At 39.7% G+C, this 23,517-nt stretch overlaps 3 protein-coding genes across 4 annotated transcripts in view; 2 read left to right on the top strand and 1 right to left on the bottom strand.

Moving 5' to 3' along the window:
• frem3 (Fras1 related extracellular matrix 3) overlaps positions 1-1,626 on the top strand; it is a 30,359-nt gene extending 28,733 nt beyond the window's left edge. The window contains exon 24 of the mRNA XM_056371978.1: positions 50-1,626. Within this exon, the coding sequence (XP_056227953.1) occupies positions 50-613 (564 nt within the window). The 3' untranslated portion in view covers positions 614-1,626. The remainder of the gene's footprint in view (positions 1-49) is intronic.
• smarca5 (SWI/SNF related, matrix associated, actin dependent regulator of chromatin, subfamily a, member 5) lies at positions 1,452-9,794 on the bottom strand. Of its 2 annotated transcripts, none has more exons than XM_056371979.1 (24): positions 9,524-9,794; positions 8,184-8,300; positions 7,927-8,093; positions 7,731-7,840; positions 7,523-7,623; positions 7,218-7,397; positions 6,684-6,839; positions 6,437-6,568; positions 6,196-6,264; positions 5,989-6,098; positions 5,642-5,868; positions 5,285-5,406; positions 5,021-5,173; positions 4,771-4,903; positions 4,354-4,502; positions 4,086-4,208; positions 3,876-3,983; positions 3,622-3,735; positions 3,411-3,533; positions 3,168-3,300; positions 2,947-3,065; positions 2,560-2,772; positions 2,345-2,455; positions 1,452-2,129 (listed from the first exon to the last, which is right to left on the bottom strand). In XM_056371979.1, the coding sequence occupies exons 1-24, from the start codon at positions 9,593-9,595 to the stop codon at positions 2,064-2,066; spliced, it is 3,108 nt and encodes a 1,035-aa protein (XP_056227954.1). In that variant the 5' UTR covers positions 9,596-9,794; the 3' UTR covers positions 1,452-2,063. The 2 variants fall into 2 exon arrangements, with proteins under 2 accessions (XP_056227954.1, XP_056227955.1); XM_056371980.1 differs by having other exon boundaries at positions 7,731-7,831; positions 9,524-9,793.
• Positions 9,795-11,120: 1,326 nt separating this feature from the next.
• On the top strand, positions 11,121-22,372 carry usp38 (ubiquitin specific peptidase 38). Its single transcript, XM_056372474.1, has 11 exons — positions 11,121-11,276; positions 13,469-14,159; positions 15,489-15,624; positions 15,895-16,024; positions 16,262-16,363; positions 16,769-16,927; positions 17,091-17,284; positions 17,433-17,526; positions 17,798-17,904; positions 18,322-19,660; positions 20,326-22,372. The coding sequence occupies exons 2-11, from the start codon at positions 13,478-13,480 to the stop codon at positions 20,491-20,493; spliced, it is 3,111 nt and encodes a 1,036-aa protein (XP_056228449.1). The 5' UTR covers positions 11,121-11,276; positions 13,469-13,477; the 3' UTR covers positions 20,494-22,372.
• Positions 22,373-23,517: the final 1,145 nt, after the last annotated feature.

The raw sequence follows: 23,517 nt of genomic DNA, 5'->3' as shown, positions 1-23,517 counted from the left end.
TAAATACATAAACATACAGGGAATGAGCTCAAATATCTTTCTTCTCCAGGTGGCTGCTGGTCGAGAATGGTTCATCCACACTATCTACACTGTCCGCTCCAGAGAAAACGCCAACCGCAACATTGGCAAGCGCAGTTTGGAGTACCTCCATCACAGTGTATCCTCTGTTGAGCAGCCCCAGATCTCTAACATGGCCACTCGCCACCGCCGTGCTGCCCCTGTCTTCTCTTCTCCAACTCTGACCCAGGACATCGGTATCGAAAACAACAGAGGCACCAACATCCAGCACATCGCTCTGGACCGAGCAGACCGCATGGTGGTCAGCCAGCGCCAACCCTGGTCCCCTAACCGTGACCCTCTCCTGGACCGCCCCCTGCTGGAGAGTTCTGGCAGACAGCCGGCTGACAGTTCCACCCTGCCCATGTTAGTGGGCCTTGCAGGTATGATCCTCCTCATCTGCCTCATCGCCACCGTCGTCATTCTGCTGCTGCGGCGTAAGAAGGAAAAGAAAACCCAGTTCCCTCCTTACACCACCTCCTCCTCTACTGCCTACAGTGGCTACAGCCAAGGTCCAGCGGGCATGTGGAGCAGTTCAGACAGCTCTGAGGTCTAGATGTGGACTGCCTCCACCTCAAACATCTGCCCCCTACTAAAAAGACTGATAGTCTCCTCCACCATTGTGCCTTCAATGCCCAACTCTTGTAGCACTGAAGCCCAGAACAACCTGTGGACAGCACAAGTCAGTGCTTAGGGCCCACATGCAGAGAATTCACCAGTTTTCTGAGGCTTACTGATCTCTGATGATGGTTAGTTCTTGCTGTAATGTACAATAGGTTCTTCTTTTTTGCAGCCTATTCTGAATCATGGATGTATGTAGAGGCCCCTAAAATATTCACCTGCTTCATTGGGTGCCAAGTTGTAAAATATCCATTTATCCAATGTTTGCAAATGCATGAAAATCCCAAAATGCAATTATTTACCAAGTAAAAGGCAACCATTTTAAAACTTCATGAAATAATTTCCTATGTTCCTCCTTTTAAAGATAATTACGTTTTTTATTACCGTGATTCACTGTTCATTATTTTGTTTTGTGGAGAGTAGCACAAAATGGACTGAATGTTAGTTGAAGCTGACCTTAATGAATGATAATGTGATAGATGATTTTTATTGGTATTTTTCTGTTGTGCTTTAAAAAGCCTGCAGTATAATTGCCCACTGCTGAATTACCAGTACCACTATGGTGTCACTGAAAGGGATTGTAAATGTCGTCATTTGTCTTGAGAATGCAGAATTACCTTTTTTTTTCTTTTTTAATATTTTTCAGGTTAATATGGATGAAATCAGATGCAAAAAAATCTGTGTACATATCAATGCAGGACTATGAAAAAAGGTATTATTACAACCTGATGAAACTTGAAAAATTATGAACTATGCGTCGTTCTAGTTTGTAGAACAGATTCTGAAAAAAAAAAGTGCAGTATCAAATTCTAAATATTCTTCTACAGGTGATAGTATATTTTAATGTGCCAACTGTGAGACTTATGGCTTATTAATTTGTTTCAATTTCAAGAGTTTGGATGTTTGTACACTTCATCTGCCAAATATAAATGTCCTTTTTTGAAACAGTGTCTTAATTTACCAGAGTGCACACATTTTTTTTTTTTTTTTAAAAAAGGGGACGTTTATTTGTGACGTTCAAAAAGACACTTTCTACTTCACATAGGAAGAACAAATGCTTTCTTAAAAAAAGGGGTACATATTGTTTCAAGCAATGGAATGTAGTACAACAGGCATAAATACATTTATTTCAATTAAGTACTAGTAAAAAAGGACTAGCAAACAAAAAAACTAAACCAGCACAGCTGCAGTGTTTAGGTCAGTGACAACAAAGGCAGGCTTGTAGAGGAGAGCACTTCCTAAAACCTAATACAACCAGATCAGTCCATCAGGGAGTTTTACACAGTACATTATCACAGCCTGCAAAACAAACACAGACACTAGAACCAATGGTACCGGAGCTGGCTGCTGCTCTTGAATTCTGATATTGTGGATTATGAACAGCTTCACAACTTAAGCTTTTTCCTGCGTCCACGACCATCTGGGGTTCCCTCCGACTTTCGTTTCTGAGCCTGGGAAAGGAGAAAATGATAAGATTTACGAGCTGGAATTTAGTATCCAATTTTAGATTGCACGTCGAAATTTTATTATGAATGTTATTTTGGCAAGGTTCATCTGCTTGTGCTTGGACAACATACCCAGCTCTAGACAAAAATTATTTTGAATTTAAACAATTTTAGTAGCATTGACAGACGCATTGTAATATGAGAATGGATTCCTAACTCACCGAGCCAGTCTTTGGGCCTCGTTTCTTTTTCTCTGCCTTCTCCCTCTCCTCCAGCTCCATGTTCTCTCTCTCTATCAGCGTAATCAGGGTATTACATCGCCTTTGGAGCTCCTATTTAACAAAATCACAAATCACTTTAATCATAAAGCAACATCTTAAAAACGTCACGTGGGAAAAAAAAAAACAAGAAAAGGTGCAAAAAAGCCAAATTTCACCATGGCAGTCCTGGATTTGAGGAACCAGTCGAAGCGGAACTGAGGCGAGTTACGGATGCACTGACGCAGCTCGTCGTACACGCTCTCCTTGTCAAAGCCAAGCTTGTGGAGCATACAGATGAGGAAGCGGTCCTCTTCCTCTGTGTAGTTCTTGCCTTTGTTGGTGCCGTAGGAGATGCGAAGCTGATGGAAGGGAGCCTTGTAGCGACCAATCTGAGCAACAAGATGAGAAACACATTGTTGGACCGTTAATTAATCAGGAACAGATGTGATGAAGAGACAATTAAGGAATCAGGGCAAGATTTAAAGTTAAAGTATTTAATGAGCTGTAGCTAATTAGGCAGTTTAAACCAAGAATGAAAAGCCAAATGTCCGACAGTCAGCTACCTTTGAGTCAAGTGCTTTCTTGATGCTTATCCTTCTCTGAATCCTGGCTTCTCCTCTCTCTATCTGGGCCATGATCTTCTCGATATCCTGCAGCTCATTGCAGCGCTCCCAAAATACAGCTGCAAGAATGAACACAAACATTAAATCACTAAGTATGTAAGCAAGGCAAAAGTTTGGGTTTGTTTTCTGGATAAAGGAGAAAAAGAAAAGTGAATCATTACCAGAATATTCCATGACTTCTTCTGGAGTTTTTCCCTCCACTTCTCTGGCAATGTTCTCAATATCATCTCTTCCCCACTTCTCGTTAGCTTTGATGAACTGGTTGAAGTCGCGTTTGTTCCAAATGGTAAATCCCTGCAATGAAGGTACAGTTGATCAAAATATGCACCATAGAAATCCAGGTAAAAAAATGATTTGGATTTGCAGCATTTCAGCCATAAATTGACAGTGAGAATAATCCATACCTGTTGCAGCAAGTTCTCCTTCTCCTCCAGTTCTTCCTCTGCGAGCGCCTCGGCCTCATCAATCTTAGCCTGTTCCTCTTTCTGCACCTGAGCCGAGTTCGGCATGTCCGGATTACGGGGAACCTAAAAAGACAAAGCCACAGACAGACTTAGAGACATTTCTAATGACATTAATAACAATCTCACTCTCGTCTGAATAATATCTTTGTACCTTGTAGCCTATGGTCTTCCTATAGAAAAGAATTTCCTTTTCTAGAAGCTCAAAGAGACGCGGAGGGAAGAACTGGAAGTCCTGCACATTTGGTTGCTTGGGAGGACGAGGAGCCTGGGTAATGGAGTCAAATAGACACATGTCATGCCACAAACAGGTTAACATGCCATCCATCATAAGAACATTGTAGTTACAGATTCGGTTGCAGTAATGTGTGTTATCCTGGGGGCGTTTTTTGACTGATTCGGCCATACCTTGGGTGCTTTGGGCTCACTGACTCGCAGGGCTTCTCTGAAGTAGGCATCCACAGCGTAATTGGCTTTCCTTTCCCTCTTGGGTGGCTCGATCCAGTTGGTAATGACCTGAATGAAGAAAGAAGATGGGAACAAGGTAAAGCTTCTAAGGGTCATGTAGCTGGAATGAGGCAATTACAAACCAAATACTGACACTGTTAGTCTCTCTACCTTTTTCTTCTCTCTGTAGTCCTCTCCTTCAAATGTGTACACGCTGCTGTTCTCTGTATCCATGGTGAAGTTTCTCAGAGAGCTTTCACCCAGGGAAGACATCTTCTCCTTCATCTCCATAGTCTAGAAAATGACAAGATCATTGTGAATTTTATGGCAATATTTTTTATATCTTTTTTTATTATTTTATCATTTATATTCATTTATTAGGAATAGCTGATCTAAAGTATCGCCATTCATTGATTTTTATCTCATGCATCCAACTCACCTTCTTTTCACCTCTCTCCAGTATTTCATCAATGTCATCATCTGTGATCTCGCTCTCTTTGGAAGCAAACACATGTGTGGCACCGTGGCGGATGATGGACAGCATCTCGTCCTTTCCCAGCTTGTTTGCGCTTGGATCCACAAGTCTTCCTGTTAAACAAAAACAAGGAAAACTCCTATCTTATTTTATTTACCATATACATTAAAACATTCACCGTCTTCCATCCTGTACTACAATGTGACCTGTGGCTGCTAATTCTTGATCATCATTTTGAATCTTAATCAAATCAGTTTCTTTTAATTAAAGTAGGTACAAACTGTTCTTTCACTCCGAAACAGCAACAGCGCACAAGGATACTACACATGCTTTAACAGCTAGGCTGACTTAAAACAAAGCTCAACAGGTGAGAAGAATTACCTTGCTGGATGACAATGGAGTCCAGGCGCAGTTTCATCTCGGCCCTCTCTACAATCCTCTCCTCCACGGTGTTTTCGGTGATGAAACGAAACACGCGCACCTGCTTCTGCTGACCAATCCTGTGAGCTCGGTCCTGAAGTGAAAAGATTAAACTAGTCATGTTTCCTGCCTCTGAAACGAAAAGTGTTCAAGTAACCATCCCTTTACTACTGCATAAGGAGCAAGGAGATCAAGGCTTCAGAGCACTAACCATGGCCTGCAGGTCGACTTGAGGGTTCCAGTCTGAGTCGTAGAGGATGACAACATCAGCTGTAGCCAGGTTGATACCCAGCCCACCAGCTCTGGTGCTCAACATGAAGATGAACTTAGAGCTGTTGGGCTCATTGTATGCATTGATAGAGATCTGAAAACACAGAAAGAAACATTAAACTAAAGTGTCTCTTATTAGGCTGAATTAATAGTTTTCTTTCATAAATCCTGTCTGCTTATACAGTTTGAGAAGTAACCATCTCACCTGTCTTTCCTCGTGAGGTGTCTGACCATCCAGGCGACAGTATCCATAGTTCCTCCACATGCAGTAGTCCTCCAAGATGTCCAGCATCCTGGTCATCTGACTGAAGATGAGCACACGGGAACCTGGGAGGAATGGATAGTGGCTGTCAATTAAATGCATAGAATATCTTAATTACCCCTGGATACGCTTGAAGTCTCAACTGATGCAAAGAATATACACTGAAACGCCTTTTGATTCAACAAAGGAGACAATCTCAAACTATCATATCTCACTATTCTGATATAAACATTTTTTCAATAAGATAGTGAATGAAAGAATAAAAAAAGACCCCATAGAGTCCAGTGATGATCTACATACCCTGCGCCTTCATCTTGGGTAGCAGCTTGTCCAGCACCGCAATCTTGCCGCTGTTGACCACCAGGTGGAGGTCAGTTGTGTAGGGTGGACCTGGCTCGGCTCCGTCGAACAGGTACGGGTGGTTGCAGCATTTCCTGAGCTGCATGAGAACGTTCAGCAGACGCATCTTGTCCATCTTACCCGCCGAGTTCAGAATGTCAATGTCCTTCATCAGAATCTTTGTGTACCTGATGGGTTGAGTCAATATTATATAATTCTGTCCAACTATTTAATGTCAGTATCCATGTGCAGAAAAGGGGCGTTTAGGACTAATTTTAAGCAAGTAAAGCTCAACTGAGGATGCTTACCACTCTCGCTGCATCTTGCTCAGGCCCACATACATCTTGATCTCTTTTTTAGGGAGCAGAGTCTTTTCCACATCAGCTTTTATACGACGGAGCAAGAAAGGACGCAGAACCTACACCAAGGGAAAAGAAAGGCAGGTCAAAAGAGTGTTTTAATCCAAATAAGAATAATTTAATATCAGAATGCCATCAAGAACATTCAATACGTACAGTGTGAAGACGTTCAACCAACTTCTGGTCACCCAAGCAGTTGTTTGTGTCAAACCAGGAGTCAAAGTCCTTAGGGAAAAAAAAAAAAAAGAAAGATTAAATTAGTATCAGAAAGGAAAAACACCTCTCTGCTAAATAAACAGCTGGAACTAAGAAGGTTATGTTTTCAGTTCAAAGCAGAGAGCCAATATATCCGAGTAATATTCTCTCTTGATCTTGTGCATTTCTTGTGAATTCTCACCTCTGAGGAGTTAAAGACGTCAGGCAGCAGGAAGTTGAGCAGAGCCCACAGCTCATGGAGGTTGTTTTGCAGGGGCGTTCCAGTCAACAGTAAACGATTGGTGGTCTTGAATTCTCGCACAATTTCTGAAAGCTACGGGAAAACAAAGAGCAACTTAAGCTTTTCTGGACTATCTTGCAACATTACATGTCAAACATGGTGCTTGTGATGCATGTAAACAATAATTTTATTTCAGTGGCTGTTTGACCTTGGATTTCTCATTCTTGATCCTGTGGGCCTCATCAATAACCAGGTATCTCCAGTTGAATTTCTTGAACACGGCCTTTTCAATGATGAGCATCTCGTAGGATGTGACACACACGTCCCACTCTCCTGGCAGCAGCACATCTCTGATCAGGGCAGTCTGAGGATGAAGCAAAAATGTTAAGCATTTTGTTTTGTAACCTGTGATACTTACATAGATTTACACACAGCAGCTTCTGCACATTAGCCTCGCAAATCATAAGTACAGTTTTGGAGAGATAATTATCACTTCCAAATAAGAGTGAGTGATTGAGTTACTTTTCGTTGGTGAAGCTAAAGTTAACTATAGCACTCAGTGACAGATTAAGTGCCTCAAAGAGAATCTTGTGCATGCTGTTGACATCTATAGCATCTTCTCACTCTTCTTTCTCACCTTGACACATACTGAGTAAAAATACATTTGTAATGTATACTACACATAAAAACTCACAATTAAATCTTGCTTTACAGATAATCACAACATTTTGACAAAGCCTACCCTCTCATCTCTGTCTCCGATCAGGCAGACTGCACGAAGAGAAGGCACCCATCGCTTGAACTCATTCATCCAGTTGTACAGAGTGGACTTGGGCACCAGCACCATGTGGGGACCAGGGATGTTTCTGTAGTGCTTCATATAACCCAGCAGGGCAATAGTTTGGAGAGTCTTTCCCAAACCCTTAAAAACAGCAAACAGAGTGCGTGTAAGAGAGGCAGAAAAGTACATAAACATACAAAATGAAAACAACTGGCATACATATCCACATGTAGAGGTAACAATTCTGACTGTGAGAAAGTACTGACCATTTCATCAGCGAGGATCCCATTGATGCCATTTTCGTACAAAGAAATGAGCCAGTTCAGGCCACGGATCTGATAGTCCCTCATTTTTCCTGTTTTGACATCTAGACGAGAGACAGGAAAACAAATAAATATCACTTCTACATTTTCTAAATGTACGTGCTAAAGGGTCCTTCCACTCAAGCTTAAATAAAAACAGGTTACTGCTTACAGGAGGGAGATTCATCAAAGCGAGCGCAGACATTAGTAGTCTTGGTGCTTTCGTTCAGAAGCTCTTCGTCCTCCTCTTGCTCTGTGCGGCGATGGCGATTACTGTCATACCAAGAAATTATACAATATGTCATCATCATAAAGGGAGCAGACTTAATGAAATCTCATTAGTCTGTATTGTGTGATTTTGTACTCACTCTCCAGCAGACAGTAGGTTTTGTTTCTCATCTTTCTTGATGCGAGGACGTCCTGGTTTCATCTTCAAGGGGGAGGTGGGGGTCTTCTGTGCGGCTGGTTGGATGAAATGAGCAAACAGCTCTGTTTGCTTCAACAGGTACTCAAATCTGTTGGTCCGGTCAGTTTGCTACACACATACACAAGACAAAAAACTTTTTAACTTATTTACTCAAGAACAGAGAGTTGTGCCATGCAATGCAAGATACAGTGTCCTTACCACTTTCTCCTCATAACCTGGAGCAGAATCTTTAGTTTTGGATGAGGAGGAGGAGGATGCATCTTGTCCAGCATCTGAGGAGGACTCTTTTCCAGCATCTGAAGAGTCTGACTTCTCCTGAACAGAAAGTTTCATTTATTCTCTGAATTTTTTTTCCTGCCTGCTGTTGCTGGAAAAAAAATCTGTTATGGAAGACCAGCTCTGTTTAAGTGCTTTACCCTTCCTGAAAAGTGTCCACCGAGTGTGAATCATGCTCAGCAGTTGTTTGGCTTTTGCGCTATTGTCTTTGCATTATGAGACACACACACAGTTTTAGATGCCATTATTGTAGTAAGTCCAGTCAATACTACTTTTAATGTTTTATGCGGACACTTTAAGCACCACCCAATAGTAGTGCAAAAGGTGCTTGTTTACATGTATTCTATACAACATATATGTCTCTATTTTACTCTTAATACACTTTATAGTTATTATTTATGTTGGTGTTTACAGTATTTAGTACTTTCAATTTTGCTTTTCATGCATCAAATTTGTTTAGTAGATAATATACTCAGTGTTGTCTTCGAGTTTCATTAAAGTCATTAATTCATTATATGCTAGAATTTATACTATGCTGTCTAGTATGTCTGAGCTGAATCAGTAATGTTTGCCTTGTCTAAACGTTTGACCTTCAAAGATAAATGAAATCCTACTGTTTGTCTAGATATGATCCATTACTGTTATTATTATTATTATTATTACTACATCTTAGTAAAAAACCCGGCACCAAAAACAACAAAAGCCAAGTTGCAGACAGGAAACACTTCAGTAGCATCCCTCTTCAGTAACAACAGCCATTGCACTGTCCCCCTTGAAAACAAAGAAGCAGATGGGACAGCTAAGCGGGGTGCTGCTCTTTACTACTCTTCACGAGGCTTCCCAAAAGCCACATCGCAGTTACGAACAACTCACCGGGAAAAGCTCGCTCGGCGGTAAACAAAAAGAACTCCGTGACTTTTAACGCCATGGTCAATGGGTAGCTAGCGGGGCTAGGGTAGTACTATAAGCGCTTATGAAACGGGTTAGCTTAGTTGCTGCTCCGTGCTGTAACGTTAGCTTCAGTCCCGAGTCTCCAGGACATAGCTGCTACTGTCGAGAGCTAATGATAGCACCGCCGCAGCTAGCTAACTAGCTAAAACAACCCACATTAGATTTGACAAAGAGAAAGTTTCACACAACTGAACTCGAGAAACCCGTAGTTAAGAGACGAGTGGGGGTCAAAGTTATGGACGTATGCGACAGGTTTGGAAGGAATGTACACGGTGTTCAAAGGAGACAATGCTCATTTTAAACCATCTTACCTCTGCTCCTCCAGCTTCTTCAAGTTCAGTTTGCTCTTCCCGCTGTTCCACGCAGTTTGCGCTTTCGGACATTTTTAATCGAATTTCCTCTTCGATTCAGATATACCGTCCGTTATCAGGTGCCTAATGTGATCCCGTGTACCAGCAGTTGAAGATTTCCCGAACGTTGTCACGGTAAATGCCAACTACCCTCTTGTTTTTAATGAAAGACACACCGGTTGGTCACAGAGAGCACATCCGCGCTAGCAAGGTTTTTCTCGGGCACCCGCGTTTACACGACGCTAACGTTACCCGGTGTGCGCACTGTATCGCGAGACTTGGCGATGCTGCCTTCAGAGACTGTTGGAAATGTTTTCATTCATCCGTTTCAACAACACAAAGACTTCTTCCTTGTTTTTGATGAAATTAATTCCCTCGAAGCTGTTATGTTGTTGAAAGACATTAATGTTCATTTTACTGTCATTCCTTCCCCTGATCCTTGAAGAAGAAGATTAAAGCTCTTTTTCAACATGATATTGTCACTGTTCCTACAGTAGTCTCATACTGGGATGATAATGAAGAAACAGAAAATCAGTTCCTCTTAAATGCTAAAAGTATATTGACACCTTCTGTGAAACCAGCATTGAAACACTTTCTCACCAGTTTTGGTCATCCATAATGACAAAATTATTTTTCCAGGAAAGAGCCTTTCTTTAGTATCTCAATACCTGTCTCCCCTGGTTATAAGTTCCACACTGTGCTTCATTTAATAAACTGTCTTAAAAATGAACATTGACATTCAAATTGTATTTTTTTTTAAAATTGTGTCTTCTTTCCTGATTAAATTTGATCTTTTAATTGATTGTATTTTATTTGTTGTTAGTGCAATGCTGTTTATGTTATTTTATCCAGATGTTCTACACTTATATTATTTTACTTACATTTTTACTTGCTATCTTCTCATTTATGTCTGTGTTTTTATTTGACAATTCCTATGTTTTTGTTTGGCTGTAATCATTAATCAAATTGCATAATAAAATCTCTCTGTAAAGCACTTTGGTTAACGTTTGTTGTTTTTTAATATGCTTCATGAATACATTGACTTGACTTGATTTGATATCTTAAAAAGCTGAAATATACTTCCACTAAAATTCCACATCCACTTTTGTTTTAACAGTGCACACTCTGCATGCAGCCTTTACAAATGTACATATTTACATACAGTATGTATTATCGAATTTTGCATTGTGTACTTTTACTTTTAATCCTTTAAGCACATTTTCCTAATTATATTATTACTACTTTTAATTATGTACGATTTTGAATGCAGGGTTTTTTCTTGTGATAAAGCATTTTTACCGTGTGGTATTAGTACTTAGTACCACTGAAGAGGTGATACACGAGGAGTACTTGAATGCAGCACATCGACTGTACACAAACTTCTCAGAAGTTCTTAAATATCTCAACGGCGGTTTGACTGCATTTAAATCTTGTCATTCAGAAACGTTCAGAAACGTTGATCACAGAAGACCTCTGACTTTGTTATTTAAAATTAAACAACTGCGTAAACAGGCAATGTTAAGACGAAGATTGCTTCGCTCAGGGGTCCTACCATCATCTCCGTCCATAGGAATGACGCTAGAGGAGGGTTAATCAGCTGATTGTGAGCGAACAAATGGACCAAAATAACACGGTTTTATCTGTTAAAAGTCGTTAAACTCCGACCGACAGTTGAGGATATTCAAGTCGGATACTGTTGACATGCTTTATTTGGGTAAGCACGCACTATAAAGCCTCAGCATCGCGCTAATGTATATATAAGCGGTATTTATGCTAAGTCAGTGGCTCCTAACGTTACTCGGCTAGTGTCAGGCCTGTTTGGTTGCTTTGTTCATTTTTGTTGTTATAGAATGTTAATAACAGCTATCTCTATGGAACGGGAGAACTGTTTCCAGGGGCTTATAGTTGTATTTAGCATCCGTGCCACGTTTTTAACTGTCGGACGTACAGATTTCCTTTAACATTACAGCTAGCGTTAGCATAAGCTAGCCGCCTGTTTCTACACAATCACAGACAGCAGCCGGTGCTTTTCACGGTGGGGGTCGTTATTACGGCACCGTCGCTGTTCTCAGGTGTCGAGTTAAAAAAAACATGTAAATGGTGTTAAATACAGGTAACCAAATAATACTTTTTTTTGCTAGGATTAGACGTTGTTGAGGCAGATAACTAATAGATGAGTCATTATGTTGGAGTGAAGAAATAAAATTAAAAAAGTTGTACAAAAACACCACATAATTTGCACTCTTCAGGTCATAGATCGATGGATAGATAAATAAAGTACTTTATTAAGTCCAAAGGGAAATTGCAGTGTTCACTTAAATCTCAAAAACAATAAGGTAAGTAACAAACAGTGCATAAAGGCTGAATTATATACAGTAACTAAATGGACTAAATAAAGTATTAAAAAAATATATACGTTTCTGATAATAAAGGCAGACCCATACTATACTATGCTGAATATTCACTGTACATTTGTGGCAATATAAGATATTAGAACTATACTATAATATATGAAGAGTGAGAGAGAGCCACACAAACAATGAAATATCAGATTAATCTGATACAGAACAGCTGATTTTAGTTCCTTGAAAAAGCCTTAGCAGGTATTAAAAAGTCTTATTTAATTTCTAATGTTTTTTTCTAGCCTGCTGTTGACATCAATGTTACTAATCCAATGTTTTAGTATGTGATCTGTAGCTAAAATTGGTTGTTAAATCCCCACTAGTATTGTTACAGACATCTGAATTTATATACAATTCATAAGTGGACCTTATATAAGTTATTTTTTTAATTGATTATTCAAGTCATCTATCTATCCATCCATTTTCAGCTGCTTATCAAGGTACATGTCTTGTTTGATGATGAATTATATTATTATTAATTATTGTTATTCTGCTTGCAACTGCTGACAGAAATGTGATATAAATTGCGATAACTTCATTGCACTTAACTAGAAGTAGAATTACTTGCTAAGTACATGATTCACCTATATTTTTCATGCAATGACCAGTATGACCAAGAAACAGGCATTAAATTGTGTTCTACGTGGTATTAAAAATTTATCAAAAAACCTTAAATTTAATTTGGTGAAACCTGCAGAAACTCTTAGTTATAGTAACCCAACAAAAATCTCCATAGAGAAAATTATGGCCAAAACTGAGACAAAAGTTCTGTGACAGATTAAACTACCTTGACATGTTGTACATGTATGTTTGATTAAAAATTAAATGTCAACAGTGTATAGATTAAATTGGCGTCTAAGGCTCAGTCTATAGAAATATAATCACTGTTTAATAAACATGTTATTTTGCGTTACATTTTTTCCATTAATACATTTGAATTGGTTTTGAAAATATTAGTAGATAAGAGAAAATTAATCTGACACAATTTCTAAAATCATTTAACTCTTTCTAGTAATTTTTCAAGCAAAAATGTTCCACAGTTGCTGGTTCCACATTCTTGAATGTTTATCAAAAATAATTAGACAAATAAAATCAATATATTAGTCAAGTATGAAAATAATTAATAGTAATGTCCATAATTTAAATTCATTGCTCAAAAACACTTTTATTTGATGTTTTCTATCATGTTGTGTGTTTGTGTAATACTTTGGCGTATTTGTCAAACGTGTAAAATGCCTATTTTCGACTCAACAGTCCCTGTCGCTGCCTGTTCAGCTGAGTAAACATGTTCTATGTTTGTATGCTGACAGTGTTCACCCACTGATTGCAGACAATTGGTGTACTCCGAGAGTTGGGAGTGAAAAGAGCTCTGCACACCAATGGGACAAATCTCTCCCATGTGTTCAATATGATTTAAACAATATAGACAATTTGTGATATCACAAAAGTGACATGCACCTTTATTTTAGTGTCAACTCATTCTTTCCTGAATTACCCTCTACAGACCATCATCATGGACAAGATTTTGGAGGGCCTCGTGAGCTCCGATCACTCTGTTCCAGTGAAGAGGGCCATTGTGAAGAAGGTAGTGGAAGCAGCAGAGAAAGAGGTGACAGAGGAGCAGTGTCAGGCACTGTTTACTCTCACCACCCGGCTCATCTTGCTCGGTGAAGATGCCTTCCAGAAGCAGATTGGCTTCCAGGTTTTGGAAGCCTATGCACGCTACCACCGCCCAGAGTTTGAGCGTTTCTTCAGTAAAGACTTTGTCCTCAGTCTTCTCCAGCAGGGCTACAGCCAGCTGGACCGCAAAGACCCAGCCATAATAGACTACATTCACTGCTGCCTGCGGCTTCTCATCAGCTGCCCCTCAGTGTTGGAGATCTTCAGTGTGATCCAGGTGGAGGTTTTAAGGATGGTGTGTGAACGTCCGGAGCCTGCTGTTTGTGCCCGTCTGAGCACTCTGCTGTCTGACTTTGTGCAGTGCATCCCAAGAGATAAGTCGGGCGTCTTGTTCTGCCAGCAGCTGGTCAGGACCATCAGTTACTTCCACTGCTTTTCTAGCCAAGAGCTGGAGCTAAAAGAGTATGTACGTCAGGTGACTAAGGTTAGCACACTGCTGCAGAACATCTGGAAGGCTGAGCCTGCCACACTCCTTCCCTCACTGCAGGAAGTCTTTGCCATCATCTCTTCAACAGGTGAGACACCTTCCCTCCAAAATGGCTATAATACAGGGGAATACAATTTAGCGCAACAAAAAAAATCTTATTTCATTCTAGACACGAGAGTGTCTTTATTTTTCTGTAGGTTTAATAGGGCTAAGAATTGAATATGAACTCATGTGCCTATGAGTAATAGAAAAGGGTATTAGCATTTGGCAGCATAGACCCATGACTTAAAACCCCTCCACCATAAATCTTGGCAGGGTTGTTAGCACAATATTAAGCACCCACGAACAGTCACCTTTTTTCTTCTTTGGATGTAAAACAATAATCATCACCATTATTGACACACTCATTATTTTCATTTTAGTGTAGTAACCTCATTTTACACACTTGTAATTGCTTATCGCAATTACCTTCAAATCCACTGATTCAAGGAGTGCATTTTCTTCTAGGACAAATACTGAAAAGTATTTGCTGTGAAGATGTAGTTGAGTTCAGAATACAGTACTTCAGCTGAAGTCAAAGCTTCAGTTCTTTTGTTGATGGTAAATTTCAGAGTTGTCCTGAGCCTACTGTGCTGTGTTGCTGGTGACTGAACTGCGGATCAGCACAAAATAAACAAACAGCAGGCTTCAGTTTCAATTAAATAGTCACAGCGTGTGTGAGTGAGCAGCGATGTGAGCAGAGCCTCAGTGGGTTAAAAGGTCACTCTGCCTCTATTTCAGTGACATTTTTCAGATGAACTGCACTTCTAAAGTGCTGTAGCTTCAGTATTTTGTTTGTGGTAGGGATGTATGTAGGTATGTTGTCAGACTCCTGTTCAAACAAAAAAAAATCCACATCTCTACACTCTTCTTCACAGATACCAAAAACTATATTATATATACAAAATATTATAAGAAAATATCAAAAGAAAGCTGTGATGCAAGATATTTTGTAAGTGCAGAGTTGCGCAGCTGTGAAAGCAATTTAAATACCTTAAGTGTACTCTCTGCAGCTGTATTATGTATGAAGAAATAAACATTGTACTCTCACTCAATATTGGCAGATACTCAACACTCAGTATTAAAGAACTGGACTGGGGGGGCTAAAAACCTGATTAAGACATCCAGAGTGAAAGAATTTTCAAATGGCTTAGCAACAGGAACTACTTAAAATATAACATAACCAGCCTTGTGATGAACACAAACTTGTGAAGCTTGAGATATTTCAAACCAACAGTGTTGTCTTAAGTTTTGAGTTTGTGTTGGTGTTGCACTGCATTATATCAGAGAGTACGTCTAAAATGTTCATCGTTGTTGTTGTAAAAAATTGACAGTTGTGTAATTATATTCCACTTTGATTGTGATTGACATCTCGCAGACCCCGCCTTTGACCCATCCATCGCCCTTGCCAGCCTGGTCCAGCACATCCCCATCCAGATGATCACAGTGCTTATCAAGAGCCTGACCACAGACCAGAATGTTAAAGACGCAAGCATGACTAAAGCACTCTGCAGGTTACCTCACACATTCAGTATTTTGAGATAAATGACTGGGCCAGAGTCTTTTCTTCAATTCTTTGTAAATAAATCAGATAATTAAATTAGACAAATTACAGTCTGTATGTACTCATGTTTCTTACATCTATAAAATATATAAGCTGGAGGTACGCATGTCTAAATTCTTTTCACATTGGCCCTAAATGTATATTCAGTTTGTAGATCTATTTAATGCCAATATTGCTACACATTATTTACATTCCACATGGCCTTTTTCTGTCTGTCTAGGATGATTGACTGGCTTTCTTGGCCTCTGGCCCAGCATGTTGATACCTGGGTCATCGCTTTACTGAAAGGACTTGCTGCAGTTCAGAAGTTCACTATCCTTATTGATGTCACTCTGCTCAAGATTGAACTGGTTTGTACTGAGAACTCCTTATTTTAATTACTATTGATCTCAGGAATGAGAAATTGTATGCATCTTCTAAATCTACACAGATGTTAAACTACACTAATAATTAAGCTAGACTGCTTGCAATTCATCTCAAAGATAATATACCTGAGGTTGGTAAAAAGACTTACTTGAATTATTGAGGCATTTCCCCAGTTTAAATAAATGTATTTATGGCATAAAGATTTATTTTTTAACCCACAGGTTTTCAGTCGTCTGTGGTACCCCATAGTGCGGCAGGGGGCGCTAGCTGTGCTGTCTCATATGCTGCTGAGTTTCCAGCACTCTCCTGAGGCCTTCCATTTGGTAAGGGGTCCCCTGTCTCCTCACAGCCCATTTCCCTCTCATATGGCCACTTTATTGGTTTTCTCATTTTCTTCTCCTCTGGCTTAAATTACTTCAAAGCATAGACTTCTTCTCCCAGAACCCCCGGCTCGGCAACGCTCTCCCACTAATGATGTGTGAAGTACTTAAATGCCGAGCAATGGCCCTTGAGTTGGCCAATTTCATTAGTATCTAAAAACATGAATAGGCTCAAATATACTCAGCAAATGAGTCTGAACCCTCTGTGGGGTTCCTTATGTGCAGCTACCCTCTGGCTGACCGACTTGCAGATTTGTATGATCAATATTAGCAGTACCTTCCAGTTTTTTCAGCACCACATTGTCTTTATCATTTTTCTTTTCTTCTCTTCTTCCCTCACCGTCTCAGGTTGTTCCACATGTGGTGGACCTAGTCCAATCCTTAAGGACAGATGGTCTCCCTACCAGTAAAGCTTTCTTGTTGCAGTTCACCGAGCTCATACAATGCATGATGTACCAGTACTCTGGCTTCCCTGACCTCTATGACCACATACTAGAGGCCATCAAGGTAAAAGTGCAGGACACCTCATGCTAGAAATGTCCTTTCTGGCAAACTGGGTGCATTTTTAACACTGAATAAATAACCAAAACCTATCAAGAGTTGATGTTGATTTTGCATGTAAACTTTTTGCCATGTCGTCTGATTAAATTATTTTAATATGTCCTGTCAGGATCTTCCAAAACCTGGAGAGGAAAAGATAAAACTGGTGTTGAATCAAAGTGCCTGGACATCTCAGTCCAACTCATTTGTGTCTGGTCTACTGAGGCAAGCTGGGAAGTCTGAGACAGGCAAGACAGGCCTGATTAACCTGGGCAATACCTGTTACATGAATAGCATCATCCAGACCCTCTTCATGGCCACAGAGTGAGTCAGTTACACACACACACACACACACACACACACACACACACACACACACACACACACACACACACACATATACACATGTTGTTGCATTTGTGTGAAATGTTCTTGTGAAACATGAGTATTAAATACAAACTATTTCTTCCAGTTTCAGAAGGCATGTTTTATCATTACAACTAAATGGTTCCAACACACTAATGAAAAAGCTTCAGCTGCTTTTTGCTTTCCTTGCGCACACTCAGGTTAGTGTTGTTCTGTGTAACTGTGATAACACAAAATATTGATACAAGAAATGCAAAAATTGGTGACCATGATGCTGTATGTGTGTGTGTGTGTGTGTGTGTGTGTGTGTGTGTGTGTGTGTGTGTGTGTGTGTGTGTGTGTGTGTGTGTGTGTGTGTGTGTGTGTGTGTGTGTGTGTGTGTGTGTGTGTGTGTGTGTGTGTGTGGTGTGTGTGTGTGTGTGTGTGTGTGTGTGTGTGTGTCATGCATGTGTGTTTTTCTGTGTCCTATAGAGGGCAGCATATGCTCCCAGAAACTTCTTGGAAGCATCTCGGCCTCCCTGGTTCAATGTGGGCTCTCAGCAGGACTGTTCTGAGTACCTCAGGTTTCTTCTAGACAGGTACTGTAGCACTCCAAGCAGACTGGATGAATCAGGTGTAGTAAGATTGTGTCAAGTTTGTTTAAGTAAGAAAATGTTTTTTCTTGTTTTGTTCTCCCATCCCAAATGAATGACAATAATACACTGTGGGTGCATCATTTGTGCATCACTAAATGCAGAATGTAAAAAAGTGTTAATATAAAAGCTATTGCTATTAAGAACAGAAAGCATTTAAAACATTGATAGTGTTGAATGTGCATGATTGGAGCTTACTAATGTGTTGTGTGTTTTCTTTAGAACTGAATAATATGACTTTCTATTGTAACTATGTAAAGAAAGAATGGATTTGGTACACTATCACAGCAGTGGCACAAATTATAATAAGTACACAGTAGTATTTTGTCCTCATGTTGATTGTCCTTGTCTCCTGATCTCAAGGTTACATGAAGAGGAGAGAACCCTTCAGGTCCTGGAATCAGCTAAGCCAAAGGTTGTTGACCCAAGCAGCAAAGACCCAACAGGTCAGACTTCTCCAGAGCAAGGTGAAGAGTCGTCTTTGACTCCTGCAGAAACCAAACCTGGGAATGATGGGAAGACTTTGATAGAAAGGATGTTTGGTGGGAAACTGATCACAGGAATTCGCTGCATGCAGTGCAACTGCATCTCTGAGAAAGAGGAGCCTTTTACAGACCTCTCTTTGGCCTTCTGTCCTTCTGCCACCTCTCAGTATCGCCCTCAGCCTGAGGGGCCATCAGAGGAGCCCAAGGTTCTCTGTCAGGGATCTGTCAATGGTGGCAGTGAAATTCCTGATCCAGGCGCAGCCAAAGCCCCAGCTAGCAATGTCCATTTTGTGCCAGTGACAAATGAGCCTCCTCTCTCTGTGCCTGACCTGGTGAACTATTTTCTGGCTCCAGAGATCCTGGATGAAGACAATGCTTATTTCTGCGAGAAGTGCAGCTCCCTCCAGCGGGCAGAGAAGACCATGAAAGTGGTGTCAGCACCTGAGTACTTGATCCTCACCCTGCTGAGATTCTCATATGATGCCAAATGCCATGTCCGGAGGAAGATTCTGGAAAATGTCACCATCCCACCACTAATGAGACTTCCAGTACATGCCCCTTCAATGCCTGTACAATGTTCCTCTTCTACCTCTTCTAACCTGCAAGTGGATTCTCCTGAGAGCAGTGAGAATCTGGCCAAGAAACTCAAACCATCTCAAAAAGATGAGGAGGAAGAGGAGAAGGAGAGGATAGATGGAAAAGAGCAGATAACTGGAGGAGGAGAAATGTCTGTCCTGTCAGTGCCCTATGTTCTCAGCTCAGTGGTGATGCATTCTGGTATATCATCCGAGAGCGGCCACTACTACTCTTACGGCCATAACATCAACGGAGCAGATGGAACACAGCATCCAGCCAATCACTTTGCCCTCAAGGAGGATTTGGGGAACGGCCAGGCCGAGTGTAGCCTCTCCACTTGCTCAGCTCTCTCAATTCCACCCGAACAAGGAGACACAGTCCCTAATAGTGTCCAGGAGGCAAGAGATTGGCTGCTGTTCAACGACAGCAGAGTGACATTCACATCCTTCCAATCGGTGCAAAACATTACTAATCGCTTTCCCAAGGACACAGCTTATGTGCTTATGTACAGAAAACAGGAGCTACTAGGGCAGGACATAAATGGGGGACTGATGGCAAATGGAATGAGACTGAATGCTGAACCTCCCCTGCAGAAAGAATTGCTTGATGCAATTATCAAGGACAACAAGCTGTATTTACAGGTAAGTGAAGGTGAACAAAAGAAAACATACTTCTCCCACTTGTAGGCATTGTGGTACACATTTAATTTATCAGTGCCTAAAACTCATACCAGTAAATACAGACTAATTGTGAGGTGAGACACATTAGGGAAGGTATTTAATCTGCTGCGAAGAGTTTCATTGGATATTCTGGCTGAAATTGTGCTTATTTTTCATGTTTTACGTGCATTTGACGTATAATGTCATTACCAGTAAACCTCCTAAGTGTGAGGTTATTATGAAAGTCGAGGACTGTGCAAGATTCTCTGAGGTGGAAAATGGCTGAGAGAAAACAGAGCGTACTTTTACAGATAACTAAGAGCCTGCAGGGTATGGGACTTTTTTGACTGCACTTGAACTGTAATCTGAACTGTCCTGTTATAAGACATGAGGTGTAATTTCACGAGTCATTGGACTGTGCTGTGTTAGGTTGACATTCCACCACGCTTGTATAAGTAACTAAAGTAAATCACCTCTAGAGGGAGCTGTAATAGTGTGAAGTGACAGCACTGATGTCCTGTCAGTCACATGCTGTATCAAATCTTTTGCATGACATTGTTGTTATTGTATATGTTTCACACTCCTACTTTAACAGTTAGAAATAAACTGACATTAAAACATTTCTCTTTCCTTCATAATGTCAATAGGAACAGGAGCTGAATGCTCGGACCCAGGCTCTCCAGGCTCCTTCATCTTCCTGCTCATTCAGGCCCAACGGTTCAGATGACAATAACCCACCAGGGAGCTGTGGTCCATCTGGTGGAGGAGGAGGAGGAGGGGGGGGCTTCAATACCATTAGCAGACTGGTATTCTGAAAGACCGAAATGCTGCAAGAAACCCATATGAACTGGCACTAAAGGAGTCCTGGACTGCTTGATTCAAGAGCCTGAACTGTCATATCACAGATGTGCATATAACTTCATTAAAAAGAGCACTGAAATCACAGACACACACACACACACACACACACACACACACCCACACACACACACACACACACACACACACACACACACACACACACAGTATCTGTGCTGATCTTAGATTTGATTTTGACTAAAATGGTTTTCATACCACTATTTCAGTCATCATTTAATATTTAAATTTTTATTTATTCAGGGTATTTTTTTGTGATCCTAGTATTGTAATCTTTCATTAACTTTCAAATAATTTTAAAACTTGAGGTGGAAAACACTCACTGGTGCAAGTGTATTCTCTCCCTTAAATTAAAGAAATATGGCAAAATATCATTTGATTTTATTGAAATAACTTCAATAACCATTAACCTCATAATAATCTTTACATTACACATGATTAAATGTGTGAACCAGTGTAAAACTGGTTCAGTCTAGAACATGCTCATGTTATCTAGCTTGTCTTGAGTGTTTATAATATTACCTCACACACAACACACACAAACATATGCAAACACATGCATGTGCAGTGCACAATACAGAAGAAAGTATCAACTGTAAGATAAAATGTTTTTGATTTGTCATAGTTCTGAATACACAGCTCACAAACTTTGTTTACTTTTCTGATTTGCATGCAGCAGATTTTCTTTACGAGCTGTGGAGTTTGATTTTAAAGATATTTGAATCTTTTTGATGTGTGCTTTGGTGTTTTATAGGTTTCATATCCCATGCAATAAATGTATATATGACTTGAACATGATTTCTGCATAATCATGGAATACAAAATATATATGGAAAGTGAAATCTATATATGGGAAATTTCCAAAAAGCATTTTCAGTAAGAATATTAGAAGCTGTTCTCACACTTTTAGCTAGTGTGATTTACAGAGGACTAAATTGCAAACTACTTGTTTAAACATATTTGACTACAGGTAACTTTTTGGCAGCATATTTTAATGTATTCCTCTGATTTGATCATTCAGGGAGACTTTTGTGTTCATGCTGATTTTATGTGCCTTTTGATATTTAATGCAGACTTTTGAAGAGGCATTTCTCTGAATTTACACCTCGGCTGTACTGTGTTAATATTCACAATGGCTTCACCTTTCCCTCCAGTAAAAAGAAATCAGTATTTGTTGTATGTCTTACTTAACCAGGAAGGTAAAGTTATTTAAAGTGGTATATGGGCAAAGAGGTGGGCAGATGTTGGGGGACTAAACTATAAATGTAATGTTAAATATATGAAAGGACATACAGTAATGATAAGAGATGAAAAAGATGGAAGAAAAATAGATGAACACTCAATTGAGCCATGGAAATACAAAGGAGCAGATGGTGTCTGGAAACCTTAAATTTATTTCTGTGGAAATGAACTGAACACCAAAGTTATGCTCATGTTGGTATGCTCAAGTATACCTAAATGTCTGTGTTACCTTACTTCTCATATTTCCATATTTCAGCATTTCCACTGCAGAAAATATACTGACCACTTGAAGTCATCTGTAGTAAAACATCTTAACTGCTGTACATGATTTCTAGTCCTTGCAGTTCATACAGACCTTGTAATGAGTGCTAGTTTTCTTGTGGGAGCTACATCTGTGTGGTGAGATGGATTTGAAACTGCAAATAATACTTTTTTTTATTCAATTCTTTAAAATGAAATTGTTTAAATGTTAAATTCAACACATTACTGAGATTGCAGACCTGAAAAATTCCATAAAAACATGAAAATTTTAGTATGTAAGTGACTTTGCTGATTAAAAAAAAAAAAAAAACAGAACTGTATGTGGTTGCATAATTCATCAAAACAAGCATGTGTATCCTCCCATTTGTTGCTTTGCTTTGCAAAATATCTTTGTGCAAATGGAAGTGCGAATAGACAAACCAAGTGACTGAAAAGGGAACTAGGAAATCACATGCACTCACTATTCCCACGGGCATAGGACAATTGACTATATATATTGTAGCAATAGCAATTATTTGTAAAGGTACCATTTTTACTAATTTGCAATTGATGTGGGAAAAAACACTGCAGTAGGTCCAAAGCTTTCAAAGGGCATTTGCAAAAATCAATGACTCTCAATTATTTATCAACCAAACCATTACATTTTTGTTGAAATGTTAACTCCTGGGACTGGTATATTATATTGTCTCTTTACATTTAATGTCATAGTAGCATTTTGTAATATTTACAAAGGTTTTCATCTAGTGTTGGTACAAATGAGTTATGCACTGCAAGTCAAATATCCTCAGCATCCACAAACTAAAGATTTAAGCACCTGTGAAGCACAACAACAAAGACATGGTTTCACAGGCACAAATACACAATCTCTTAAACAAACTAATTTCATGAAATCTTATGCATCTAGAGCTAAATATGTGGTATTGTGGAAAATAATTCATAAACTGGAATTTGTGTAGTGTCTACAGCCTTTAATTGCTTTCTGTTTCTTCATCAATACCGAGGGTGTTGAAAGAGGTAATGTGCCTGTATAATGGCAAAGTCATTAATCATAGACTTACAGGGAAAATCCTTTGGGGGTAGTGTTTACCACTACAATAGCATTCCAATAAGATTCCTCAGATACCGATCTAAGTCCTCGGTAACCACGTCTTAGCCAGTGGACTAGATCAGTTATAGATGCTCTCTTCACCCAAGGAAATTGAACAGGTTTTTGGGAAAACCAGATCAATATAAGGCTTATAACCAATTTCTAATCAACTTGGTGTCGGCTAATTAAACCAGTAGTGGTAAAGCTAGGAATTGTTACATCTAAGAATACAGTTCAAATGAAAAACAAACATGGTAAGATCTGTCACGGATATAGTGTTTGTAGTGTCGAACTCATGTAGATAGGTAAAAAAAAAAAAAAAAAAAGGCTGTATAATGTAAACATACTCCATGCACAGCTTTATCAATAAAAA

Source organism: Seriola aureovittata, chromosome 3 (genome assembly GCF_021018895.1).
Source record: "Seriola aureovittata isolate HTS-2021-v1 ecotype China chromosome 3, ASM2101889v1, whole genome shotgun sequence".
Taxonomy (NCBI): Eukaryota; Metazoa; Chordata; class Actinopteri; order Carangiformes; family Carangidae; genus Seriola; species Seriola aureovittata.
Note: the sequence above shows the minus strand (reverse complement) of the source record. Positions and strands in the feature narration are given on the sequence as shown.

Bases quoted from the DNA above. Each gene is read 5' to 3' on its own strand.
- usp38 (XM_056372474.1), top strand. From the start codon at position 13,478: ATGGACAAGATTTTGGAGGGCCTCGTGAGCTCCGATCACTCTGTTCCA. The intron at 15,625-15,894 runs GTTACCTCACAC...CTGTCTGTCTAG, and splicing joins ATGACTAAAGCACTCTGCAG to GATGATTGACTGGCTTTCTT. The intron at 16,025-16,261 runs GTTTGTACTGAG...TTTAACCCACAG, and splicing joins CTCTGCTCAAGATTGAACTG to GTTTTCAGTCGTCTGTGGTA.
- smarca5 (XM_056371979.1), bottom strand. From the start codon at position 9,595: ATGTCCGAAAGCGCAAACTGCGTGGAACAGCGGGAAGAGCAAACTGAA. The intron at 4,503-4,770 runs GTAATTCTTCTC...TTTGTTTAACAG, and splicing joins CTCCATTGTCATCCAGCAAG to GAAGACTTGTGGATCCAAGC. The intron at 3,736-3,875 runs GTATGGCCGAAT...TCCATTACCCAG, and splicing joins GTGAGCCCAAAGCACCCAAG to GCTCCTCGTCCTCCCAAGCA.